Genomic DNA, 21,561 nt, shown 5'->3' on the forward strand with positions numbered 1-21,561 from the left:
TTGTAACTGTTTTCAATAAAAGGCAGCAAGTGGAGGCCGGGGTCGAAGTGGTCTGACCGAGGGCAGAAGGGCTGCTCTGAGATCCTTGTGCAAGTAAACTCGATCGATCGCTGATTGTCTTGCTTCCTTGTCGTTAACGGGAATAAGTTTCTAAACCAGCGGGGCCTGTGTAAGCGCAGACCCAACAACTAGTGAAATGTTTTTCTGTATGCTCTATGGGCCTATAAGGCCTTAAATTCTGTAGATGTTACTAATATAAGCATTAATAAAACTCTTTCATTTAACCATTTTGCCTCCCTGTCTCCTTTCGACCCGGACACTTTTTGCTACCTTCCCTCATCCCCTGGACATTTTTAGGGGAACGTAACAGATGTATATAGTAAATTATGTAGAAATGATTATCACAGAGTACAAAAATTTAGGTTATTTAATCCCAGATGATGTTTAGGCGATGTATCCATTTACATTATTGTGTGTGTTTGTTGACAAGAACTTGTACCATAGTACTGGAGGATGTGAGGTGAGCTTTTTGGCAGCTAGCATGCACACAGAAAAACCTGCCACCTGGACTTCAAACGAGGGGCGATCGTGGCTCAAGAGTTGGCCGTTCTTCTTGTAATCGGAAGGTTGCCGGTTCAAGCCCCGGCTCCGACAGTCTTGGTCATTGTGTCCTTGGGCAAGACACTTCACCCGTTGCCTCCTGGTGGTGGTCAGAGGGCCCGGTGGTGTCTGTCAGTGTGCCCCAGGGTAGCGATGGCTACAATGTAGCTTGCCATCACCAGTGTGTGAATGGGTGGATGACTGAATGTAGTGTTAAACGCTTTGGGTCCTTAGGGACTGAGTAAAGCGCTATACAAATACAGGCCATTTACCATTTCAAACAGGAGACACACCCTCACTTACTGTGTCCTCTGCTTTTACCTCTTAATCTTTCTCCTTTAACCCACAATTCAAATTAAAGTTATTAAGAAGGATGTTTGTAACTTCCTCACATGTGTACTTTTACTCGTTTCCTGAGTTATATTTGAGAAAATGATCTTCAAAGAGTGGGCGACTACATGTAGTGATGCTAGCGTTAGCCATTTTAGCCAACATGGCGGTCAGGTTGAATCCAGAGGCACACACTCAGAAGTTCAGCTTGAATTCCTTTTTATTCTTCAGATATCAGTGTTGGGCAGAGTGTAACACCAAGGCTGGATGCTCCTTGTACAAGCACACACTTCTTAGTAGTATAAAATTATCGATCAGAGAGTTTCTGACATCTCTGTGGCTAGTTTGCATTGCTTTTTGAAGGAACAGAAGAGTCACGGAAATACTAATCTAATAGTTAATCAGTTATCTCATCCAAGAGCTAATCCTGTGGTTAATCCCAAAGCGAATACACTTACTTATACGATAGATAATCCATGCGCTAACAGGAAAGAGAAATGCAGGAAGAAAATAGATTTGAAAATTAGTGAAATCGACATTTTATATGTCAGAAATAAATGTTTGATTCTTGAATCCAGACCTGGTCCAATGTTCCACAGCTCAGACAAAATTCCCTTCAAACCCCACACTTGCCCTGCCACTACTCATCGACTCATCACTCATCCAAGTGACTTCTTCAGTCTTAGCTCAATACAGGTTTTCCCAATTACACACTACATTTGCATGATGACTAAACGAGCACCACTGACAAACAAGATTCCTGATCATTAATATGCAAACTGTCATGACCATTGATCAGCAACCACTGATCAGTGACCATTGATCAATGTCAATTGATTAATAGCCATGACAATTTACATCTTTCCCCCAGGCTGTTTGAGTTGGTTTATCTGACATTCACACCATTACTTTAAATAATGTCCTTAAACGCTGGTTGGGCCATACCACTATTGATTACAGGCATTGCTCAAAATGTCTGTACTTCCAAATGTAAACTACAGAGGTCCTTCGTTTATCGTGGGAGTTATGTTCCAAAAATAACCTGCGATAAGTGAAATCTGCGAAGTAGCCAACTTTATTTTTTACAATTATTATAGATGTTTTAAGGCTGTAAAACCTCTCACTACACACTTTTCTCAGACAGGCAGGAACATTTTCACACTTTTCTCTTTTGTTTAAATACTCTCAAAGTTCAAACCTTCGTAGAGAAATAAGTCCAGTATTATAGAATGAAACCAAAGGCACCCGCGGTTGCATTTGGCGGTGCAAAACATCGACATGTGTTGTGTTTGTTCAGGAGAAAACTTACAAACATACAGTACAGCACTTCAGACTCACACTGCTAGCATCAAAGATTTATGTAAATTTGACAAGCATTCTGTACTATACAGGAGACACAGCAGTATATTCACAACTGAAACCAGATATTTACACTTTATGAAAAAAAACAAACACTTTTTACTGTTAAACATGAATTTAGAGTAAACTTGTTTTGTTTTGGATAAATAAATATTGAAATATCTTTTGAATTAGTTAAATGTCAGAATAAAGAGAGAGAGAGCTGTCTATTTTTATCACTTTCATCAAATGTAGGAGTACATATACACTAAGTTTATTGTTAATTAATAAGAAAACTGCAGACGTTTCCATTCTGAGCTGAAGAAGCTTCTGATTGGTTCGTAGAGTCCATGTGAGTAAATTGGTGGCACAGCTGTGGATGCATATAGGCAAAACACAGAGCCTGTTTCTGTGACAATCAAGAGATGTCAACCAAAACACCTGGAAAAGAATTCTGGAAAAGAATTGTGGAGCTCCATAAGTGTGGCTCAAGTTTGAATACAATTTGGTGCCATTTACACTTAAGAAATACAGACAGTTTCTGTCTTTACTCTTAAAGTTAACAAATATTTTTTTATATTAATCAATCTAAAAAAATAAACATTTAGTCTGATTTGATGTTACAATTAAAAAAGTGTTTTTATCTGAGCAGAGAGAGAGAGGAGAACAAGGATAGAACAGAGAGGGACACTTGGACACTGCTAGCACGGGGAACCCACACAAACACAAAGCAGGAGATGAAGCGTCGCTGAATATGTTTCCAAACCAACTTCATTCTAAGCCAAAGACTAGAAAATATGGTGAAGCAAATCTTCCCTTTGGCTTCACCTGCACAAGTGCCGAGGTAGGTCTCCCTGCAGGATTGGTTTTCCCTTCGTCGGGAGCAGCGCTGGGCTGTTTAAATCACGGACAAACAGAATCCCACATCCTTGATTTTTAGTTCACAAACACTTGTTGTAATGACTAACTACTCCTGACATTCAATTAAATTCAATTCAATTCAATTTTATTTATATAGCGCCAAATCACAACAAATGTCGCCTCAAGGCGCTTCATAGATACAGAGAAAAACCCAACAATCATATGACCCCCTATGAGCAGCACTTTGGCGACAGTGGGAAGGAAAAACTCCCTTTTAACAGGAAGAAACCTCCAGCAGAACCAGGCTCAGGGAGGGGCGGGGCCATCTGCTGCGACCGGTTGGGGTGAGAGAAGGAAGACAGGATAAAAGACATGCTGTGGAAGAGAGACAGAGGTTAATAACAGATATGATTCAACACAGAGAGGTCTGTTAATACATAGTGAGTGAGAAAGGTGACTGGAAAGGAAAAACTCAATGCATCATGGGAATCCCCCGGCAGCCTACGTCTATTGCAGCATAACTAAGGGAGGATTCAGGGTCACCTGGTCCAGCCCTAACTATATGCTTTAGCAAAAAGGAAAGTTTGAAGCCTAATCTTAAAAGTAGAGATAGTGTCTGTCTCCTGAATCCAAACTGGAAGCTGGTTCCACAGAAGAGGGGCCTGAAAACTGAAGGCTCTGCCTCCCATTCTACTTTTAAATACTCTAGGAACAACAAGTAGGCCTGCAGAGCGGGAGCGAAGTGCTCTAATAGGGTACATGTTGGAGATGTTAGCTCTTTATACAGTAAAGTTACAGCGGGATACAAATAACATCAGGCTGATCCTGCCACGATTTGTTCCCCCGGTTCAAATCACTGACAAACAGGATCCCACAGCTGTTTATGTTTTATGTCCCTGTGTCTTAATACAGCCTTGCTGCTTAATTAAAAAACTAGTTTAAGGTGTCCTGCATATGTGATATATATTTTTTCCTATATAAAGTCATTCTTTTTTTTTTTAACAAAACTCAAAACAGAGCCTAATAAATCTTTCAGTCATTTCAAAAGCATCAGCTCTAAAAGCCGTGCTTACAGAGCGCTGTGTAGTGAATCAGAAGAGTCAGAAGCCATCGAGCGGCCGGCTCCCCACTTAATTTCCTTTCGCTGCTCAGCTCTCACACAGTGGCTCAGCTACGCTCCAATCCCTCCATATTGTGGCCAATCACATGCGAGGATATAGGATAATATCATTATGTGAAAAACAGAGAGGGTGAGAGACGCGACAGTCAGGTGGAGAGTGCGTCTGTCCTCTCAGTGAGTGGGTGAGACAGTAGACAGCGGTGAGGAGGGCTGTGCGAGTGCATCGCAAAAACACATAAATATGCCTGAGACCCGTAAATGAAGCAGCATCTGGCTGCAGTTTAAAGACTTTTTGTCTTGTCTTGGTCTCGGTTTAGGCGGTCTTCACTACAAGCCTACTCTGTACTTATTTTCTATAATTCTGACCCATCCAGCAATGATGGTTCGCTCCTCTAGATTCAGTCATCTCAACATTCTACTTAAAAAACAAGACACCCATGAGTAAAACTGGCAACTATGCAAAAAACAAAAACACAAAGAGTCCTAGAACTCCACATTTTTGCCATTATTCTTTGACAAATCAATTGCAGTACATACTCAAATGGATCCATCTTCCCCCTTCATACATTACTTGGTCAGACATACAGGAAAAGCCTGGTGGAAACATTTTCTGGAATATCTAATATTTAACTTAAATCAGTTATCCATTATTATCCATTATTAATATTAATCACTCCTGTTCTTCCTTCTTGGCTTGTTACCAATGCCATTATTGTTGTTGCTGGTTGTTATTATAATCCTTAACACAATCCAATATTTGAATTATTAATTTTTCTTCAAATAGCTATGCTAAAAGAAAAGCTATTAACATTATTGCCATTTTTTTGTGTTGCTTACATATTCCATTTAGTGTTGTTGTATTATTATATATTGTCATATTGTGTCACACACACAAAAGCTGATTAACCAGAATAAAGATTCTATTTAACACTGGACACAGAGGACTGATCCCTGTAAGAGAGGAGAAGCGTATTACTCCACTGAATTTGAACAGGTAAGTTAGGAGGATATTTTTTAAGGAGTAAACATGGCAGATTTTCTTACTTTTGAAATTTTAAGAGCAGTGATTCTGGAAGCAAACATCCAGGTGAATGTTTGGTGGAGAGGTGAAGTGAGAAGCCAAGATGTCCTGTCCTTGTTCTTTTCAGAGTCCGGAGGATTCAGGAGAGCAGGTGTAGCTGAGATAGAATGTACTGAGTGAGTCACAGTGAACTTTCTCAAAACTGCATTGTATAGATTTAATTTTTTACTATTTAAATAGAATTGTTTTAATACTAAGGGTCCACATGTCACTGTTGTTTCCAGTGGGACACTGCTATTGCATGTGTGGGGGTTCCCAGCCAGATTGCATGGACTCCACACTTGTGAGGCACATTCTCTGTAGCTCCTTACATTTGGTGTATCTTTGTATCATGGACAACCCCTCCCACCCCATGCACGCCTCCATGATGGACTATCAGAGCAAACGCAGCAGAACTGACCGCCACAGGAAATCCTTCGTACGGGTGGCAATAAGACTCTTCCTCACTCTGTGGGTGATTTTCCGGAGGATTAATACCAAAGTTATTCTGTTCCCATCCAGACCGTGCAATATCACCCACCAGTATTTTATCGATTGTTAGTTTCATCTCCCCATCATACGCTGCTACTCTCTTTTATTCAGTTGCACAATATATTATCTCACTTTTAGAATCACCTGCACTGACAGCTAAACTATTTATTTTTCAGGATATAGTTACATAGTTACTTCGTTAGAGTTATTTGATATTATATTTTGCACTATCCTATTGGATATTACTGTACACTACTAATATATTCTTATTGTATATATTGTATATCTTATTCCTCTGTCTCTCTTGCTGCATTCAGCATGTGTATAATAAAAGAATTTCCCTTGGGATAAATAAAGTTCTTATCTTATGAAGAGAGGCCTACTGCTGTGTGTCGACTGATTTTGTCTTTTAGGTATGTGTAAAGATGTCACGTATAGATTTTGTTTTATGTGTATAATGAGTTCGTTCCACGGCTGCATGATAAAGTATTTAACATTTAGAGAAAGTTCTCATAGCCATCCAGGCGTAATATTATGTAGAGCTTCTTTCAATACTACTGACATTTATTTAGACTCTTCTTGTCTTCAATTGATCTTTCTGAATTAGCAATTACTTCTTCTAAACCAAATGTGTCCAACTCAAGGCCTGCAGGCCACATCCAGCCCGGCACACATTTATATCCGACCTAAAGTGTGTAACTGAGTTTGACACACCTGCCCCAAACCATCACTGTGCCCTTTAGACTCCATTCCTGCAAGACTGCAGAGAAGTCCTGCCATTAACTAATGCTTCAATCTTAAATATGATCAACCTATCTTTATTAATAGGCCATGTACCACAGGTCTTCAGCTGGCTGTAGTTAAAGCATTACTTAAAGGCCATCAGTTGACCATTAGCTAATTATAGGCCAATCTCCAACCTTCCTTTATATCAAAAATCCTTGAAAGAGTAGTTGTCAAACAGCTAACAGATCATGTGCAGAGGAATGGTTTATTTGAAGAGTTTCAGTCAGGTTTCAGAGCAGACACCTAACTTTATCTATTCATGAAGCCAGATAAAATACACCAATTAGTCAAAATGCAGGAAAGACCTGGATGGCCTCTAATTTTCTGCTTCTAAATTCAGATCAAACTGAGGTTATTGTACTCGGCCGTGAAAAGCTTAGAAATATGGTATCTAAGCAGATTCTTACTCTGAATGGCATTACCTTGGGCTCCAGTAACACTGTGAGGAACCTTGGAGTAAAAGCTCCTCTCACAGCCCATTGTTCGCCAGTGGTGATAGTTTCAGTAATTGTGCAAAGGTAAAGCTGTGGAAACCTGCAGCCGGCTGAGTGAGGAAACATTTCTCCCACTGAAAACGTCCAGATGAACAGAATCAACCTTTTAGGATTAAAATGACGCTTGTCTTGCCTGCTTGGCTGTCTCAGGCTACATCCTTGGGTTGCTTTTTCTGTGCTGTGTCACAGATGTTCAAAATATTTAAGAGATAAACAAGAAAGTTGCTTAGTTTCTATTAGAGCTACCAATTTGGATAAACACAAACTTCGTGCAACTAAATTAATAGTGCTACAGCAAATGTAGTAATTAGGGATGCAACGATACCAATTTTTTCAAACCGATACGATACCGATACTTGGATCTGAGTACTTGCCGATACCGAGTACAAAAACCGATACTTCTACCACACACACACACACACACACAAATGCAATTTGGAAGACAGGTTTTATTTTATTCTCTGCCGATAAAAAATAAAATCTTAATAAAAATGACCACAAAAAACTTTCAAGTGAAAAATAAGCACTTCTGTTAAATTATTGCAGAGTCTCCACATTGTAATTTTACAAAATATCACTGAACTATTGGCACTGTCTCGAGCTTTCAGAATAATAAATAAACACTTCTGTTTGGAATAAAATAAATACAAATTAGGTTTGAGAATAAAATAAACTTTTAAATTAGTGCAGAGTGTCCATAATGTAAACAAACAAACAAAATAATTATTATAAAATAAATAATAAATAAAATAATAATTGGCCCCCTAGTGGCCAGTCTAAAAAACTACAACAGAAATGACAAACCACCCTCTGATTAATGAAATAAGTTGGTATCGGTTCATGGTATCAGTTAACTTTTACAAGTATGAGTACACACACATTTTACAGTATCGGCCCCGATACCCGATACCAGTATCGGTATCGGTGCATCCCCAGTAGTAATATTTATATAGCATTTAAAGAATTCGATCCTACAAGCCACATTTTCATATTCACACAAATAGACTTTAATACATCACTTTATTCTAGGCCTTTTAGCGCTTGTGAAAAATCTAACATTCACACTCACAACTCTGACAGATGAACTGGGAAGAATTTAGGATTCAGTACTTTGCCCAAGGACAATTGAGGACTAAAACACTGACCCCCCAATGAGTAGATGACCCTACTCTCAACATGCTGGATCACATTTACGTGACATTAAGAGCTGTCTAGAGATTTTAAAGGGCAGAAAATGCAAACGGTCACTGGACAGCCGTCCTGTGATACGGCTGGATGTGAAATGACCATTATGCTTATATTACTAGTGTGCTAATGTACTTCAGGAGGAGCATGACATCACTTGTCTTTGCACCAAAAAAGGGTCACACAAAGCAACACAGAATTAATACACAGCATTTTAACGTAATCAAATATTCTTAAAAGAGTACTTTGAGCACCACCCTTTACCTAAAGCACTCACAGGTTTAAAGTCATCATAGTCACATGTTGTTTATTTTTGTTTTCTTTCTGTCCACGCACCGCTCTCTGGCCTGCAGCTTCACTTCCTGTCCTCTTGTATGTCAAACTGTCTTTTGGATTTGGTGGATTCCACCATGAGTTCATACAGTTGGCTGATCTGTTCATCCTGGAATTCATCGAGCTTTTTCTGTGACAAGTTGTCTCCAAACTTGTTGTATCTTTCCCCAGCTGACTCCAGAACCTGAGTCTGCAGAGTGTTCTTGTAGTTCTGTAAGGGAGGATGGGGATGAAGGAAACAAACATCAGGTTTGAGCATTTAGCATCTGCTCTCCCACACACTTATTAAACATTGTGGCTGCTATTTTTATTGCCATGAAATGAAATATACACATTAACATGAATGGAAAAAATAACTATATTCAAATGATCTGAAATCCTGTCTTCCTTTTTGAATCAGTGAGAAACGTTTCATATATTTTTTATTGTTTCTTTGGATTAGGACCTTTTTTTTTATTAGTAATATTAACATACATAACAAAATGCACCATATATTACACATTCAGAGAATAAACATTCCTTACATATTAGCAACTTTCATACATAGGAAAAAGAAAATATAAAGATGGGGTCACATAATTTAACAGATTATTAACTCACTAAATATAAATCTTCCACAAAGGAAACAAAAAAAGCAGCTTTTTTCTTCTTAACTAAGGTCACAGATTTAACCAACAGGTTTAAGTCGTTTTTCCAGTAAGCTAGTGTTGGTTTGGTCTTAAAAAAAAACGACATTTATGTATAAATTGCTTACACAAGATTAATAACACATTAACACCATAATTAGCTTTCTTTTCTTTCAAAAACACTCCAAACATTATTATATTTAAGGTAAATGGGGTCATTTGAATCCCACTGGAATTGGATTAGGACCTAATTTAAATCACGCTAAATAACTACTAATCATCAAATCATTGCTAAAACTACGGAAGAGGATTAGGGCCACTGGGAAAAAAAGTGGGCACGTCTTTTTTTTTCCTTCTTCAGAATTCTGACTTTAATCTCAGAATTATGACTTTAATCTCAGAATTATGACTTTAATCTCAGAATTATGACTTTTTTCTCAGATTTTTTTTTCCAGTGGCCCTAATCCTCTTCCGTATGAAACAGCATCCAGTGGTGTAGGAAAATGAGGGAAAGCAGTAATATTAGTCAAATGACATGTATTTAAATGTTCTTGAGCAGTAACGGATGTTCATGATGCATTTTTTGCTATGCTTGAGATCCTTGAGCTCAAGGTCACAGGTCATAAGTCACCAGAGGTGGAGAGGAGATCACCCCGAGTAAGTGAAATAGTTATAGCACCGTATTCTGCTAACTGCAGTTCAAAAATGGCATTTCAGTCTTTTTTTTTTTTTAAATACACGTAGAGTACTGTGAGAAGACAAATTATTTCATATTATGTCATTTTCTGTCTCTTCTTAATGGTTTTCAACAATGCGTAAGGATGATAATTTATTCTAATTGCAAATTTAACCAAATGTCTGTTGCAGTAAAATGGTGAAAATCTGCAGATGAAGAAGACAGTCAGCACCTGTACCGTAATATCTGAAATATAGCGCAACAAAAGTCTAGCCGCGGCTGGCTGGACCGCCGTGACCCGCCTTACCTCCCACTCTGTCATGAAGCTCTTGACCTCCTTGGGTTCTGCTCTCTTATGTCTTCTAAACTCGTCCTTCACATATTCGTCACCAAGGGCTCGGAGCTCGATGGGCAGGAAGCGGTGCAGGACCAAAATCCTCTTGTAAAGTGAACGGACTCTGGAGACGTGAGCGCACACCGCCATCAAGTGCACAGAAACCGTATCGGACACGGCAGGATTAAATAAATAAATAAAGGAATAAAGGAAAACGGCGACAGACAGGACACAGTACCAGACCACAACATTCCCAAGTACAATTACTCAACTCAAGTCCGGAAATTGGTCTTCTTCGTTTAGTCAAACAAAGTAGTTGACTGGCGCATTGTCGCCCCCTCCTGGGGACAGTAGGGTATTTCAGCCGAATTTTTTTTATTTATTGGAAAGTATTTTCATCTCTTTACTTTTAAAAATTATTTCATCAAAATGAAAACTTCATGTTTGATTATGAAAGAGAGAAGCAAGCAAGATCAGCAGCCAGTGTGGCTGATTCTTTGTTGTACCATGAAAAGTCTGCTATGAGAAAACTCTTATCATCTTTCTGTAATTTGATGATTTTATTTGTTTGTGTACATTTCTTTATAGACATTATTTATTCTCATTTGATCAAGTCCCAGAAACTACTTTCTTGTTGTTATTTCAGTTTTGGGCATTTAAGCTTTTATGTCTACATACAAACATCTATGACATTCAGTTTAGGTCCCATCTTCAATTGACAAAATATGTCTCTTTGGCTAGAGATACAAAAGACATGATCATTTTTCAGTTTCCTCCAAATGACTCATTAAAATCACTGTAGTGACTGTTTAGCTTTTTTATCAGCCTCTTCAATCCACTGCAGTTCTTGATAAACAGAGATAAAAAAAAAAAAAAGTTGAATATCAGTTGACAGCTGGATTTGAAGGAACTTGGCCTCAAAGACTTGGAAATCCATTTGATTGCGATACATTTAGAGGAGTTAGAGTTTTCACTGAGTAAATATCATCAGATTGTCCTCAGTGTCTCTATTATCAAACCAAAGGCTTTAAAAAGGTAAAAATCTTCCTCACAACTGTAAATCTCTCATATAGCTGAAATGTGGGGACACACACACACATACTCTACTGCTAGGTTTTTATTGAAAATTATGCACTTTAATGTCTCATTGCACTTTATTTAATTTATAGACCAAAATATATTCTGAACTTTAGACTCATCAAAGTAATCACCTCTTGCAGATATAACAACTGAACACACACGTGGCATTATTTCTACAATAGAAATCAAATATTCTGTAGAAAGTTCTTCCCAAATCTGTTGCAAAGTTCCCATAAATGTGGACGTTGTAGTTTGCTTTGCTTTCACTCTTATGTCCAGTTCATCCCAAACCAGCTCAGTTGGGCTTTAAGTCTGCAGACTGTGATGGCCACTCCATGCTTTCAAGCTCACCATCTTGTTCCTGACGCAGCTCCAGCATAGCTTGGACTTATGTTTTGTGTCATTATCTTGCTGTCGGATAAAACCTGACTGACACTTCCAGTCCAGCCTTGGCCTTTCATTGTTCTGGAAGCTGTTACTTACTGATCTTTATTCATTGCAATAAACCAAGAATGCAAAAAAACAAACCCATATATCATCAGCTATCACATTTTAATGGTAATTTCATTATGTTGCAGTATGTGGACGAGTACTCAACTGTACACAACAAATAATTTGTCTTCTATCCTGTAAGATCACACAGGATTATTCTAACACGTTGCTGTCCAGTGAAATGCAGCTGTTTTAAACACACTGCAGAACTGTAAATAAAAGTCGCCACTTTCAGGGATTTCAATAAAGCTGCCAGACCAGAATATGGATCACAAGTCCCCAAAATTCATAGTTTCTCTTCATATCTTAATTTTTCCTCCATGGATAGATGAAAAGAACATTAGTTTAGGGTGGGGTAGTGAGTCGGGGTGTGTCTGAAACCTATGAATAATTATATAATGCACACTAGCATTCTGAGTCTTTAATTGAGCAAATCAGACTTAGCCCTTAGTGAATACACAATACTAGGAACAACATGATTTATGGGTTTGAAGTTCAACTAAATTAAAAAAAAACATAATTTGCAGTTACGTAATATTCTGAAGAAGTCACCTGGATGAGTGACGAAATGTTTCTCCCACTGAAAACTGGATGTCTTGCTGACCTGGATTATTGATCGTGCATCAAGACATTAAGATTTTTACATTTGCTTGATACAAATGCAACTTAATCATTTTACGTTTTATTAACTTTGAACTCAAGAGACTTCTAGTACAACACTTAATCAATATGAACACTGTAAGTATGATTTAAAAAGTAAAAACTCTTCTTATGATGCAGTTAAATCAGCCCAGTTTTGGAGCATGTATAGCACCACTATTTTAGCTGAGGTTAAATATTATCTAATTAAAATTTTCTATTCATATGTTACACAATTTAAAACAGCAATAACCTTAAACCAAGAGTCATATTTAATTATTTTGAAACGAAGTTTAAGTTTCCCATAACTCTGTATTTGATATGATCAGTATAAAAAGTATTTATTGTTAAGTTACAAGTAAAGTCTCTAGCTCAAACAACAGCACACTGTCATACTCATCCAGTACACTTTATACACTCACACTCACCAACAGACCCACTCAAGATATCACTTTCAACAATGAGTGGCATGGGGGGGGGTGTCTTCCTGCATCCCTGTTTCATACACCCTGCCCGTGACGGAGGTCCACTGGTGGTTTGGGTGCTGCTGGACGCTGGCTGGTTATTTGAGCACCTGGTACCCTGTTCTCAGGTTGTGCCCGGGCGGCTGGCTCTGGTCAGCTCTCTGTTATCTCTCTCACACAATTTGGCCGTGGGTGCCCTCCCTCATTTTCCTGCTGGGATTAGATGTGCAGTTGTTGCTGAGATGTACTGTTATGTTTTCAGTAGTCCTGGGGGCTGCGGATGACCCGGATCTCCTGGATCTGTCTGCCTCTGGCTCCTGGGAGCATTATTGCAGCTTCCCATGATCATTTCCAGAAAAGGAAAAAACAAAAAACAAGGAAAAAAGAATGACAATCAAGCTGCATCAATACACTGTTGCCAAAACAATACTGTAAATTTAATCCATTTTCTTCCACTTATCTGCAGCCAGGTCACAGGGAGAGCAGCCTAAGCGAAGAATCCAGACCCCTGTCCCCAGCCACCTGCTCCAGTTTACCCAGGGGAACTCCAGTGTGTCCTGGGTCTCTGGGGCCTCCTCCCGGTGGAACATGCCTGGAAAACCTCACCTGGGAGGTGCCCACCTCAACTGGCTCTTTTTGACGTGGACGTGCAGCAGCTCTACTCTGAGCCAGCCGGAAGCCACCCTTAGGTGAAGGAACACTTCTGCTGCTTGTATCCGCAGTCTTGTTCTTTCAATCACTACCCAAAGCATATGCCCATAGGTCTGGGTAGGGACGTAGATCAACAGGTAAGTTGAGAGCCTCAGGTACGGAGGTGCAAAACATTGTCCATTCAGACTCAATGTCCTAAGCCTCCCTCACTCCCTCCCTGTTGAACTTCTTTCGGAGGTGGGAGTTGAAGATTTCCTGAACTGGGGCCTCTGCTAGGCATTCCCAGCACCCTCACAATACATTTGGGTGTGCCATGTCTGGAGTCTGTTTACACGCAGCAAAGAGGAGGAGCCGTTACAGAGATGTGAACTCAGGCTGAGTGGAAGAAAAACGTGTTTCTAGCATCCTCCCTGTGATCACCATTAAAACCTTTCAACCACATTTTAACCAATTTTCACTTGATTGTCAAAACTACAAAAATCTGAATCGCTGTCCAAATACTTATGGGTTTGAGTTTGTCTGTCATGTCTCAGTTCTGTCAGGGTAAATTCTCTGATTATACTGCCCCCTGCTGCCAAGTACGCTCATAACAGAAGTCTCCAAAAGTTGATTCTGTTCATCTGGACGTAGGATGAGTGACTCCCAGAAAAGGCTACGTCCAGATGAACAGAATCAACTTTTGGAGATTTATTTTCCTGGATGATTGAGATGCATCAAGACATCATAACAGAAGTGTTTACTGTTTTTGGCTGCTGTTGGGGGGATGGGGGAGTGCAGAAGGAAGGCAAAAAAACATTTTATTTATCCTAGCCTAGCTTTGGAAATTTGTTACAACAGTAATTTTAGTATTAAGGAATGTAGAGCATTACAGAACTTTGCTAAAACTGAGACTAAATGTATCGCAGCAGCAAAACATTTAAAATGGCGATTCCACTCCTCCTTTCCAATAAAATTACCTCGACGCAATTTCTTTTCCTGTTAGCAACTGGGTTTGTTAAGCCCAGGGGTCGACAACCTGCGGCTCTTTAGTCCTTATACTGCGGCTCCGCCTGGTTTGGGAAAATAAATTAGAAGTATTTAGCTGAAGTGTATTTTATTTATGTTAGTTCTTTTTTTAACTTGTAGTTCTAAACTGGAAGATTATTGTGATTTTGAAATATAAAAATAAAATAATATTCTATTATTTTTTCATCGCTCAAAATAAGCGTCACACTCGTGGAAGCCGGTGTACCCGCTGAAACGCCGTGCATTTATCGAGACTTTCGACCCCAGGTAGGCCAGTTATGGATCTTTGGATCCACATTATGTCAGCAGCTCCACCGTGAACTATGTTAAAAACAAACACCGCTCACGCCTCACAGACGACAGCTTACAGTCCTGCGTAAAGATAAAGTGACTTCGTACAGCCCCGATTTGCAGAAGCTGTGCGCAGAGACCCGACGATGTTTCCATGAACACGCTTTTCAGCTTCTCTTCACTGACCACTTTTCACACACGGTTGCTGTACGCATACAGCCGGTGTTAAAGCTCACAGCCCGACACACACCAACACAACAGCATAGATGGCACAGACATTAAGGCGGCGAGGCGTGATTGTGGGTGCCGCTCAGGTGCGCCTCCTCTGCAGCGGCGCTGCAGACCACGCCCCGCCACACACATTAACCAGGTAAAATACATATTTAGGCAGAATGTTTTTTTCTTCAATTATTTTTTAAAAGTCAGGTCAAGGCTCCAAAAGCTCAAAGGCAATATAAGGGTGGCAGCTCACAGCAGTTTTTGTTTACATGGATCATTTTAGTTCAGCTTTCCTTTTGTTATATTTCTTTACGAGTTCAAAATGTGTTAATTACATGAATAAAATGTAATTTTCTCTGTAGCACTTCATGGATTTCATAAGCAACACACCTTAGTTGTTCACACAAAGCATAAAGGTAAAAAACAATAACCGTGTTATCTTCATTTTAGATGTCAAAAAGTATTTGCAGCTCCCAGAGTTTTCTTTTGCGTGGAAATCGCGTAAAAATGGCTCTTTGAGTGTTAAAGGTTGCTGACCCCTGGTTAAGCCATTCAGCTTCTATATTTTGTCTCAACATTTAACCTTTTTATGACTCTTAGTTCTTGTGCTGCCAAGAAAATGTATTACAAATGAATTATGAAGTGTAACGTATTCTAGCTCAGCTAAACATAATGAAACTGACATGAGTAAAATTAGCTGAACGCTTCCCATTCAAGTGTCAGTGCTGTAAATTCCAGTCTGTGCCACTGTGGACATGATGTTGATGTTGCTGTCACTCTATTGTGCCTTTTAAATGTGTTTATATTTGAGTACATAAAGTATTACCCACTGATTTTACAGTTTATCATAAAAAAGGAGAAAAAAGAAGCTTCAGTGACATGTGATTAACAAAGGTTTTCATTTTAATGCAAATATTTTGTACCACACTATTCTCTCCACCATGACACAAAAACAATGAAGCCAATCTTCATCCACTTGCAGCCACTTCAAACGGGTAGTACTGAGGAAAGTCGTGAATGACCTTCAGGGCTTCATTATACAGCTCCAAGTCTGTGGGAGAAGCAGACACAGCACACTGTGAGTCACAGACCAGGAACAAAACTTTACTCAGTCTAGAGAGACGTACCAAAGAGAATGCCTTTGTCCTCTCGTAGGAGGTTGTACGTGGTGGTGGTTATTACTCCTTTGCTGGACACCATACCAATGACCTCCACAATGCCACTCAGCTCTTCTTCAAGCTAAGAAAAGAACCAAATAGTTATTGAAAGTTTCAGAATGAAATTTTAACCAACACCTTCATTTTGCATTAATATTTTAATCCCTGCTGTGTTTATTGAAAGTTAACAATCTCTGCTCAAGACTTTCAATTCAGTTAAATTTATTTATATTTTAAATATATTTTTAAAACAATCTAGATGAAGCAGATTAATATAATAAAGCAAAGCTACATCTTTAGCAATCAAGGCTTGGTCTGTACTCATTTGTCCAGTAATCCTTAATCCTCTTAATCCTTAATGCTCTAATTGAATTTCATTCTTGCCTGAAATAGGACAAACTTCTTTCCCCTGCTGGAGTAGGTTTCTTAACACAAAACTCATTGTTGCAGCCGTGGCCCAAAGTGACCCTGTAGACTGTTTGTTTTAGTCTCCTTGACTCCACTGTTCTCTCATTAGTTAGCTAACATAAACTAATGTAAGTCTATCAACTGCAACCAACTACGATGGGCGGATATATCGAATATACTTGATGTATCTTAAGTGATTTGTTTGTTTCAATTTTTACATGTTTTAAGCACAAAAGAGCACCTTTTTAATTTCAGTTCTTTTATTTTGTCTCGTGAATTCTTGCTTTTTTTTTTATTGATATGCTCTTTGTTTGTTAAATGCAGTGTTGGGCAAGTTACTTTGAAAAGGTAATTAGTAATAGTTACTTCTTCAAAAAAGTAACTGAATTAGTAACTCAGTTACTATATTCTAAAAGTAACTAATTACTTGGTAAAATAACTATAGCGCTACATAAAAAAAAAAAAAGTTTAACCCTGTGGGGTGCAGGGTATAATTGGCTGTTTCTGACTACTTTTCATTTTACCTCTAAATTTCACCTTTAACCCTTTAAGACCTACCATAGAACCAAGTCCGCCGGAGCTTATATTATATGTTTACATGCTGTGGAGCCATTTTTGGGAGCATTTCAAGTTGCTATACATCAATACAACCATTACAGCCTAAATTTTAATAATATGTCTGCATTAAGTGCATAGTAATTATATAAATTGCAAAAAAGTGCAATAAACTACAAAAAAATTGAAAATCGTTTTTGTTTTTTAACATATATTTCTAGTTAGAGAAATTTAAGAGGCTTATCCCTCAAAACTGTAAATACAAAAAAGTTGCACAAAATAGTTTCCCACCACAGGAAATTTATTTTAAGTGTCTTCATAGTTTTATTTTTGAAATACACCAATTTTTATACACTGCAGGAAAAACGAAAATAAATATTATAATGCAAATTTGCAAAAAAGCAGCATATGCATCAAAATAAACTATTTCCAGCAGTGCAACATGAGTCCTAAGCATCCCAGAAACCACACAGAAAGTCATAAAGTCAAACATAACTTTTAAAAACACCAGTATAAGCTCATGAGGCTATATGGTAAAAAACTACATTTCCGCGAAAATGACATCACTTCCGGTTTCGGGCAGGTCATGGCGGACATGTGAAAGTTCGCGCTGATGGACGTAGGAAGTGTTACAAACAGCTGATCGGATCGGCAAAGCGTGTTTCTGGAATATTATGTTTTTGTTGCTGCAAGTGCTTTTTATGCAGTTTTTTGCAAAACTATATGTGGAAGGAAACTGTGACCGAGGACAAGCTGATGGCATAAGATGTAAGTACAACTCCTCCGGTTTCATATGCAAAAAAAATTGTTGCGCTAGCTCACGTGGTTGCAGAGCTACAGGGATTTAAAAGTGGTTACGCAAAACGGCACGTGCCCGCTCTGACCGGTTTTAAAGGGTTAAAAACTGTTTATCTTGGCTTGTTTGGTATCATTCTTTTCAGCACAACCTCACATGTCTGAATTTACAGTTAGTTTTTCTATTTTGGCACACTGTATTAGCACAATAATCTAAAAATCAGACTTAAAAACATAAAATCCGAGTAGAAGAGTTACGTTTTTTACTGTTTAACAAATCATTTTCATAACTTGAAATGCAAACAGAAATTGTACATTTTAAAAACCTATGCACAGTCTTTGCAAACAACAAAGTTAAATGCAGCTATTTACCTAAAAATGCAGCCAATGCATTTTTTAATAACCATTTCAAACTATTCAGAACAATCAGGTATTCTGCATCAAATAAGATGGGACATAAAATATTGGTGCCTCTTCAAAATATAATTTCTGTCCACTATAAGATAAAGAAGAACATCACAAGCCTGACAGCAGGAGGTGCATCACTCCTTCTGTTTTCCACCTGGAGACGGCGTTTACACTGTAATCTGCCTTTGGTGGTTTTTTGGTGGCAACTGTGACATTCAGCAGTCGCCTCAATGTTCTGACACACACAACAAAACTATCCACTATACTACACACTAGGGCTGCCACAAACGATTATTTTGATAGTCGACTAATCAGATCATCATCCACTGGACGTAAAATGTACAGCTTATTGCACCAGAGCATCTGCTCTTATATAACTATCATTAGCTTACAGCTTTAAGTGTTTAAGGTATGTGCTAACTAAAAATAAAGACAAGATGATAGTTTATTAAACTTTTAATGAAATTTGCTGATTGTCTCTGTGGTTTAATAAACTCTGCTCTTTGCTCCCTAAAATTTATTTTATTTTATTTTTTAAGTTTACACAGCTACCTTCTCGCCTGAAAATATGTTAGAAGTTTATTTTGTGGCCAAGAAAGAATAATAAGAGTAATATTAAAACTAAGTACCTGCCGCCATTGTTGGAAACTGGAATTGGCTGGGCTGCGCTATGAATTCTGGGATAGGTTGGGCCACGAAGGACACGACCGACCCTTCAAATCTGGGGAAATGAAGGACGCATTTGTCGCCTGCAGTTGGAGGAGTCTTCGAATTTGGACAGCCTTCATTGCGTCGCTGTAACGTAATTGGCCTACAAATGTGGACTCTACAGGATGTGGCCTCTAAATTTGGACATAGCTAAGATACCAAAGACTGCTTCTTCTTCTTCTTCTTCTTCTTCTTCTTCTTCGGCGTTTAATGGCAGCTGGCATCCTTGTACATGCAGTGCTGCCATCTTCTGTTTCAGTCCGTTATTACACTCTTAAATCCTACTACTTATTCCTGCGTCTTTCAGGATCTTAGAAAGCTTCAATACAACGCGTCGACTATTACATTTGTCGTTGACTATTTTGATAGTCGACTAATCGTGGCAGCCTTACTCCACACTAACTACACAAGACAGCAAACACGCTAAACGTCACAAATCTCTCACATCTCAAAACTCGCTCTCTCTCACCATCACTCCTAAAATTTCCCCCGATTCCTAAACAACCACATGCCATGCTGCCATATCATTTTGGTCAATGTGGTACATTTTTCCACCAATAGGAAAAAGGGTGTTTTTTGTTTTGGTTTCTTTTCTTTTTTTTTGGTCGTTAGCAGAGAGTGCATGCTAGCAGTTTCCTTAGACAGTAAACGTGACGAAAGTATCCAGGAAAAAACACTGCGTATATTTTTCTTCTTCTCATGACTCTGGTTTTACGTGGCCTTTTAACACAATTTAAAAACTAGTAGAGGTGGGAATCACCATACATCCCACAATATGATATTATCACAATACTTAACGCACGATACGATATTATTGCAATTTTTAAAAAATATTTTGCGATATTCAGATTCTGTACATAAAGGTAAACTTTATCAATATTCATTTTATCTAATATCAAAGTCTCACACTCAGTCTTTCTCTCATTTCAGTTTTATTGTTGACAAACTGAACGGTTTGTATTACAGTCTAGTCCAACTTAACTGAATCAACCATCTGGTACAATTATAGCTATTCTGAACTATGCAGTTTATGAAAACTATGCAGCCCCTTCAGCAACTGAAGAATTTGAAAGTAAATTAAAACAAAATATAATTTTACATTAAATAAAAAAGTTTTAAACTTAATTAAAATAAAACATGTCTTAAATTAAAATAAGTAAACTGTCATGTTTATTGCTGCCATAAACAAGTTAAACACATTTGGACAGTGAAGGAATGTCAGGATTCTTGCTCAGAAAAAGGATCAACATGCTCTGAAGTCAGAGCACAAAAACCTTTTTTGTAACAAAATATCGATTTCTGCTGTTTCTGTATCGATACATTATTAGCAAACAAAATATCACCATACTACACAGTATCGATTTTTCCCCCCACCCCTAAAAACTAGTATATATCACCTTGTTGCTTTGTCTTAAATTGGTCATGTGATTGGTTTACCACGACTGCTTTATTCTTCCTCAGCCAATCAGCAGCACCCCTTAAGAAGAAGACAGCTTCAACTGTCTGTGTGTTGAAAAATAGTAACACATCCGCCCCCCATGTTCTTGTTAGTAACGGTGTTGTAGCAATAGAAATAGTAATTAGTTAGATTACTCGTTAGTGAAAAAAGTAATGCCGTTACTTTTTACGCTCTTATTCCCATCACTGATTAAATGTGTTGACCACAGAAAGAAACATACTGTGACTAACTACATAACTATGACAGAATAAAGTTATGAGTGCTGTATTTGGGAAGAGTTTATCATTAACACTGAAATCTCCCCTCATAATTACAGTCACAGCTGTATAGTTGAGCTTATCCGACACGTCGTTTAGCGACTCCCTGTGCGGGTATAAATAGAAGTGACTGTGATGACGATGCGGCGGCGAGCGAAGCTCCTACGCGGAGAATATGACCAACAACAACGGTACAAGCAAACAAGAGTGGGCCACATACTTCGTACCACCGCTCACCCTGAAACGTGTAGGCAAACTGATACCATAAATTATGACAGTACTCACAGGTTCGTTCAATTCTACCGTAGCGCTCTTTCCTTCTCCATCAGACACACTGAACGTTTTTCCTGTTGGGTGAACCTGGTCAAGAAAAGCAAAACTAATACTTTATGTCCTCGCTGTTAACAGAGTGGGCCAGTGCATATATGCAGGTGTAGGTTAATCCATATTTATAATTGTTAAAAATAGTTTAACTAGCACTAGCCAAAACCCACCTTTTCAACGCGCCCAACGAAGCAGACACCTCTGCCAATGTGCTGTGACAGCATAGAGCAGTTTATTCTTGGTTTAGAAGCGTCCAGTAGACTTGCCATCTTTACGGTTAGCTTCTTTCACGTTCCTGAACCTTCGACAGCGCAACACAGCGCGGGAAACGCGTAGTCCTGAGCTTTAGTATAAAGGCGCAGCTCAGGCGGGCGGCTTACCCGCATTACATGAAAAAACGCCGCACTTGAAATT

The 21,561-nt window shown here is 38.6% G+C and overlaps 3 protein-coding genes across 3 annotated transcripts in view; all 3 read right to left on the reverse strand.

Moving 5' to 3' along the window:
• Window positions 1-8,064: 8,064 nt before the first annotated feature.
• On the reverse strand, window positions 8,065-10,525 carry sdhaf3 (succinate dehydrogenase complex assembly factor 3). Its single transcript, XM_085148968.1, has 2 exons — window positions 10,209-10,525; window positions 8,065-8,810 (listed from the first exon to the last, which is right to left on the reverse strand). Exons 1-2 carry the CDS (start codon window positions 10,383-10,385, stop codon window positions 8,622-8,624), a joined length of 366 nt encoding a protein of 121 aa, XP_085005094.1. The 5' UTR covers window positions 10,386-10,525; the 3' UTR covers window positions 8,065-8,621.
• A 5,436-nt stretch (window positions 10,526-15,961) lies between these two features.
• On the reverse strand, window positions 15,962-21,496 carry rpa3 (replication protein A3). Its single transcript, XM_085148967.1, has 4 exons — window positions 21,318-21,496; window positions 21,109-21,183; window positions 16,204-16,315; window positions 15,962-16,127 (listed from the first exon to the last, which is right to left on the reverse strand). The coding sequence occupies exons 1-4, from the start codon at window positions 21,414-21,416 to the stop codon at window positions 16,045-16,047; spliced, it is 369 nt and encodes a 122-aa protein (XP_085005093.1). The 5' UTR covers window positions 21,417-21,496; the 3' UTR covers window positions 15,962-16,044.
• LOC146493814 (uncharacterized) overlaps window positions 17,889-21,561 on the reverse strand; it is a 136,980-nt gene continuing 133,307 nt past the window's right edge. Inside the window, exon 2 of the mRNA XM_085148954.1 lies at window positions 17,889-18,108. The gene's annotated coding sequence lies outside the window, so the exon portion shown is untranslated. The remainder of the gene's footprint in view (window positions 18,109-21,561) is intronic.

Source organism: Neolamprologus multifasciatus, chromosome 22 (genome assembly GCF_963576455.1).
Source record: "Neolamprologus multifasciatus chromosome 22, fNeoMul1.2, whole genome shotgun sequence".
NCBI classification, from domain to species: domain Eukaryota; kingdom Metazoa; phylum Chordata; class Actinopteri; order Cichliformes; family Cichlidae; genus Neolamprologus; species Neolamprologus multifasciatus.

Excerpts from the sequence above, each read along its gene's own strand:
- rpa3 (XM_085148967.1), bottom strand. The coding sequence starts at position 21,416 with ATGGCAAGTCTACTGGACGCTTCTAAACCAAGAATAAACTGCTCTATG. Across the intron at positions 21,184-21,317 it reads TCGTTGGGCGCGTTGAAAAG|GTTCACCCAACAGGAAAAAC; the intron begins GTGGGTTTTGGC and ends TTTCTTGACCAG. Across the intron at positions 16,128-16,203 it reads GGACAAAGGCATTCTCTTTG|ACTTGGAGCTGTATAATGAA; the intron begins GTACGTCTCTCT and ends CTTCTCCCACAG.
- sdhaf3 (XM_085148968.1), bottom strand. The coding sequence starts at position 10,385 with ATGGCGGTGTGCGCTCACGTCTCCAGAGTCCGTTCACTTTACAAGAGG. Across the intron at positions 8,811-10,208 it reads GCTTCATGACAGAGTGGGAG|AACTACAAGAACACTCTGCA; the intron begins GTAAGGCGGGTC and ends CCTCCCTTACAG.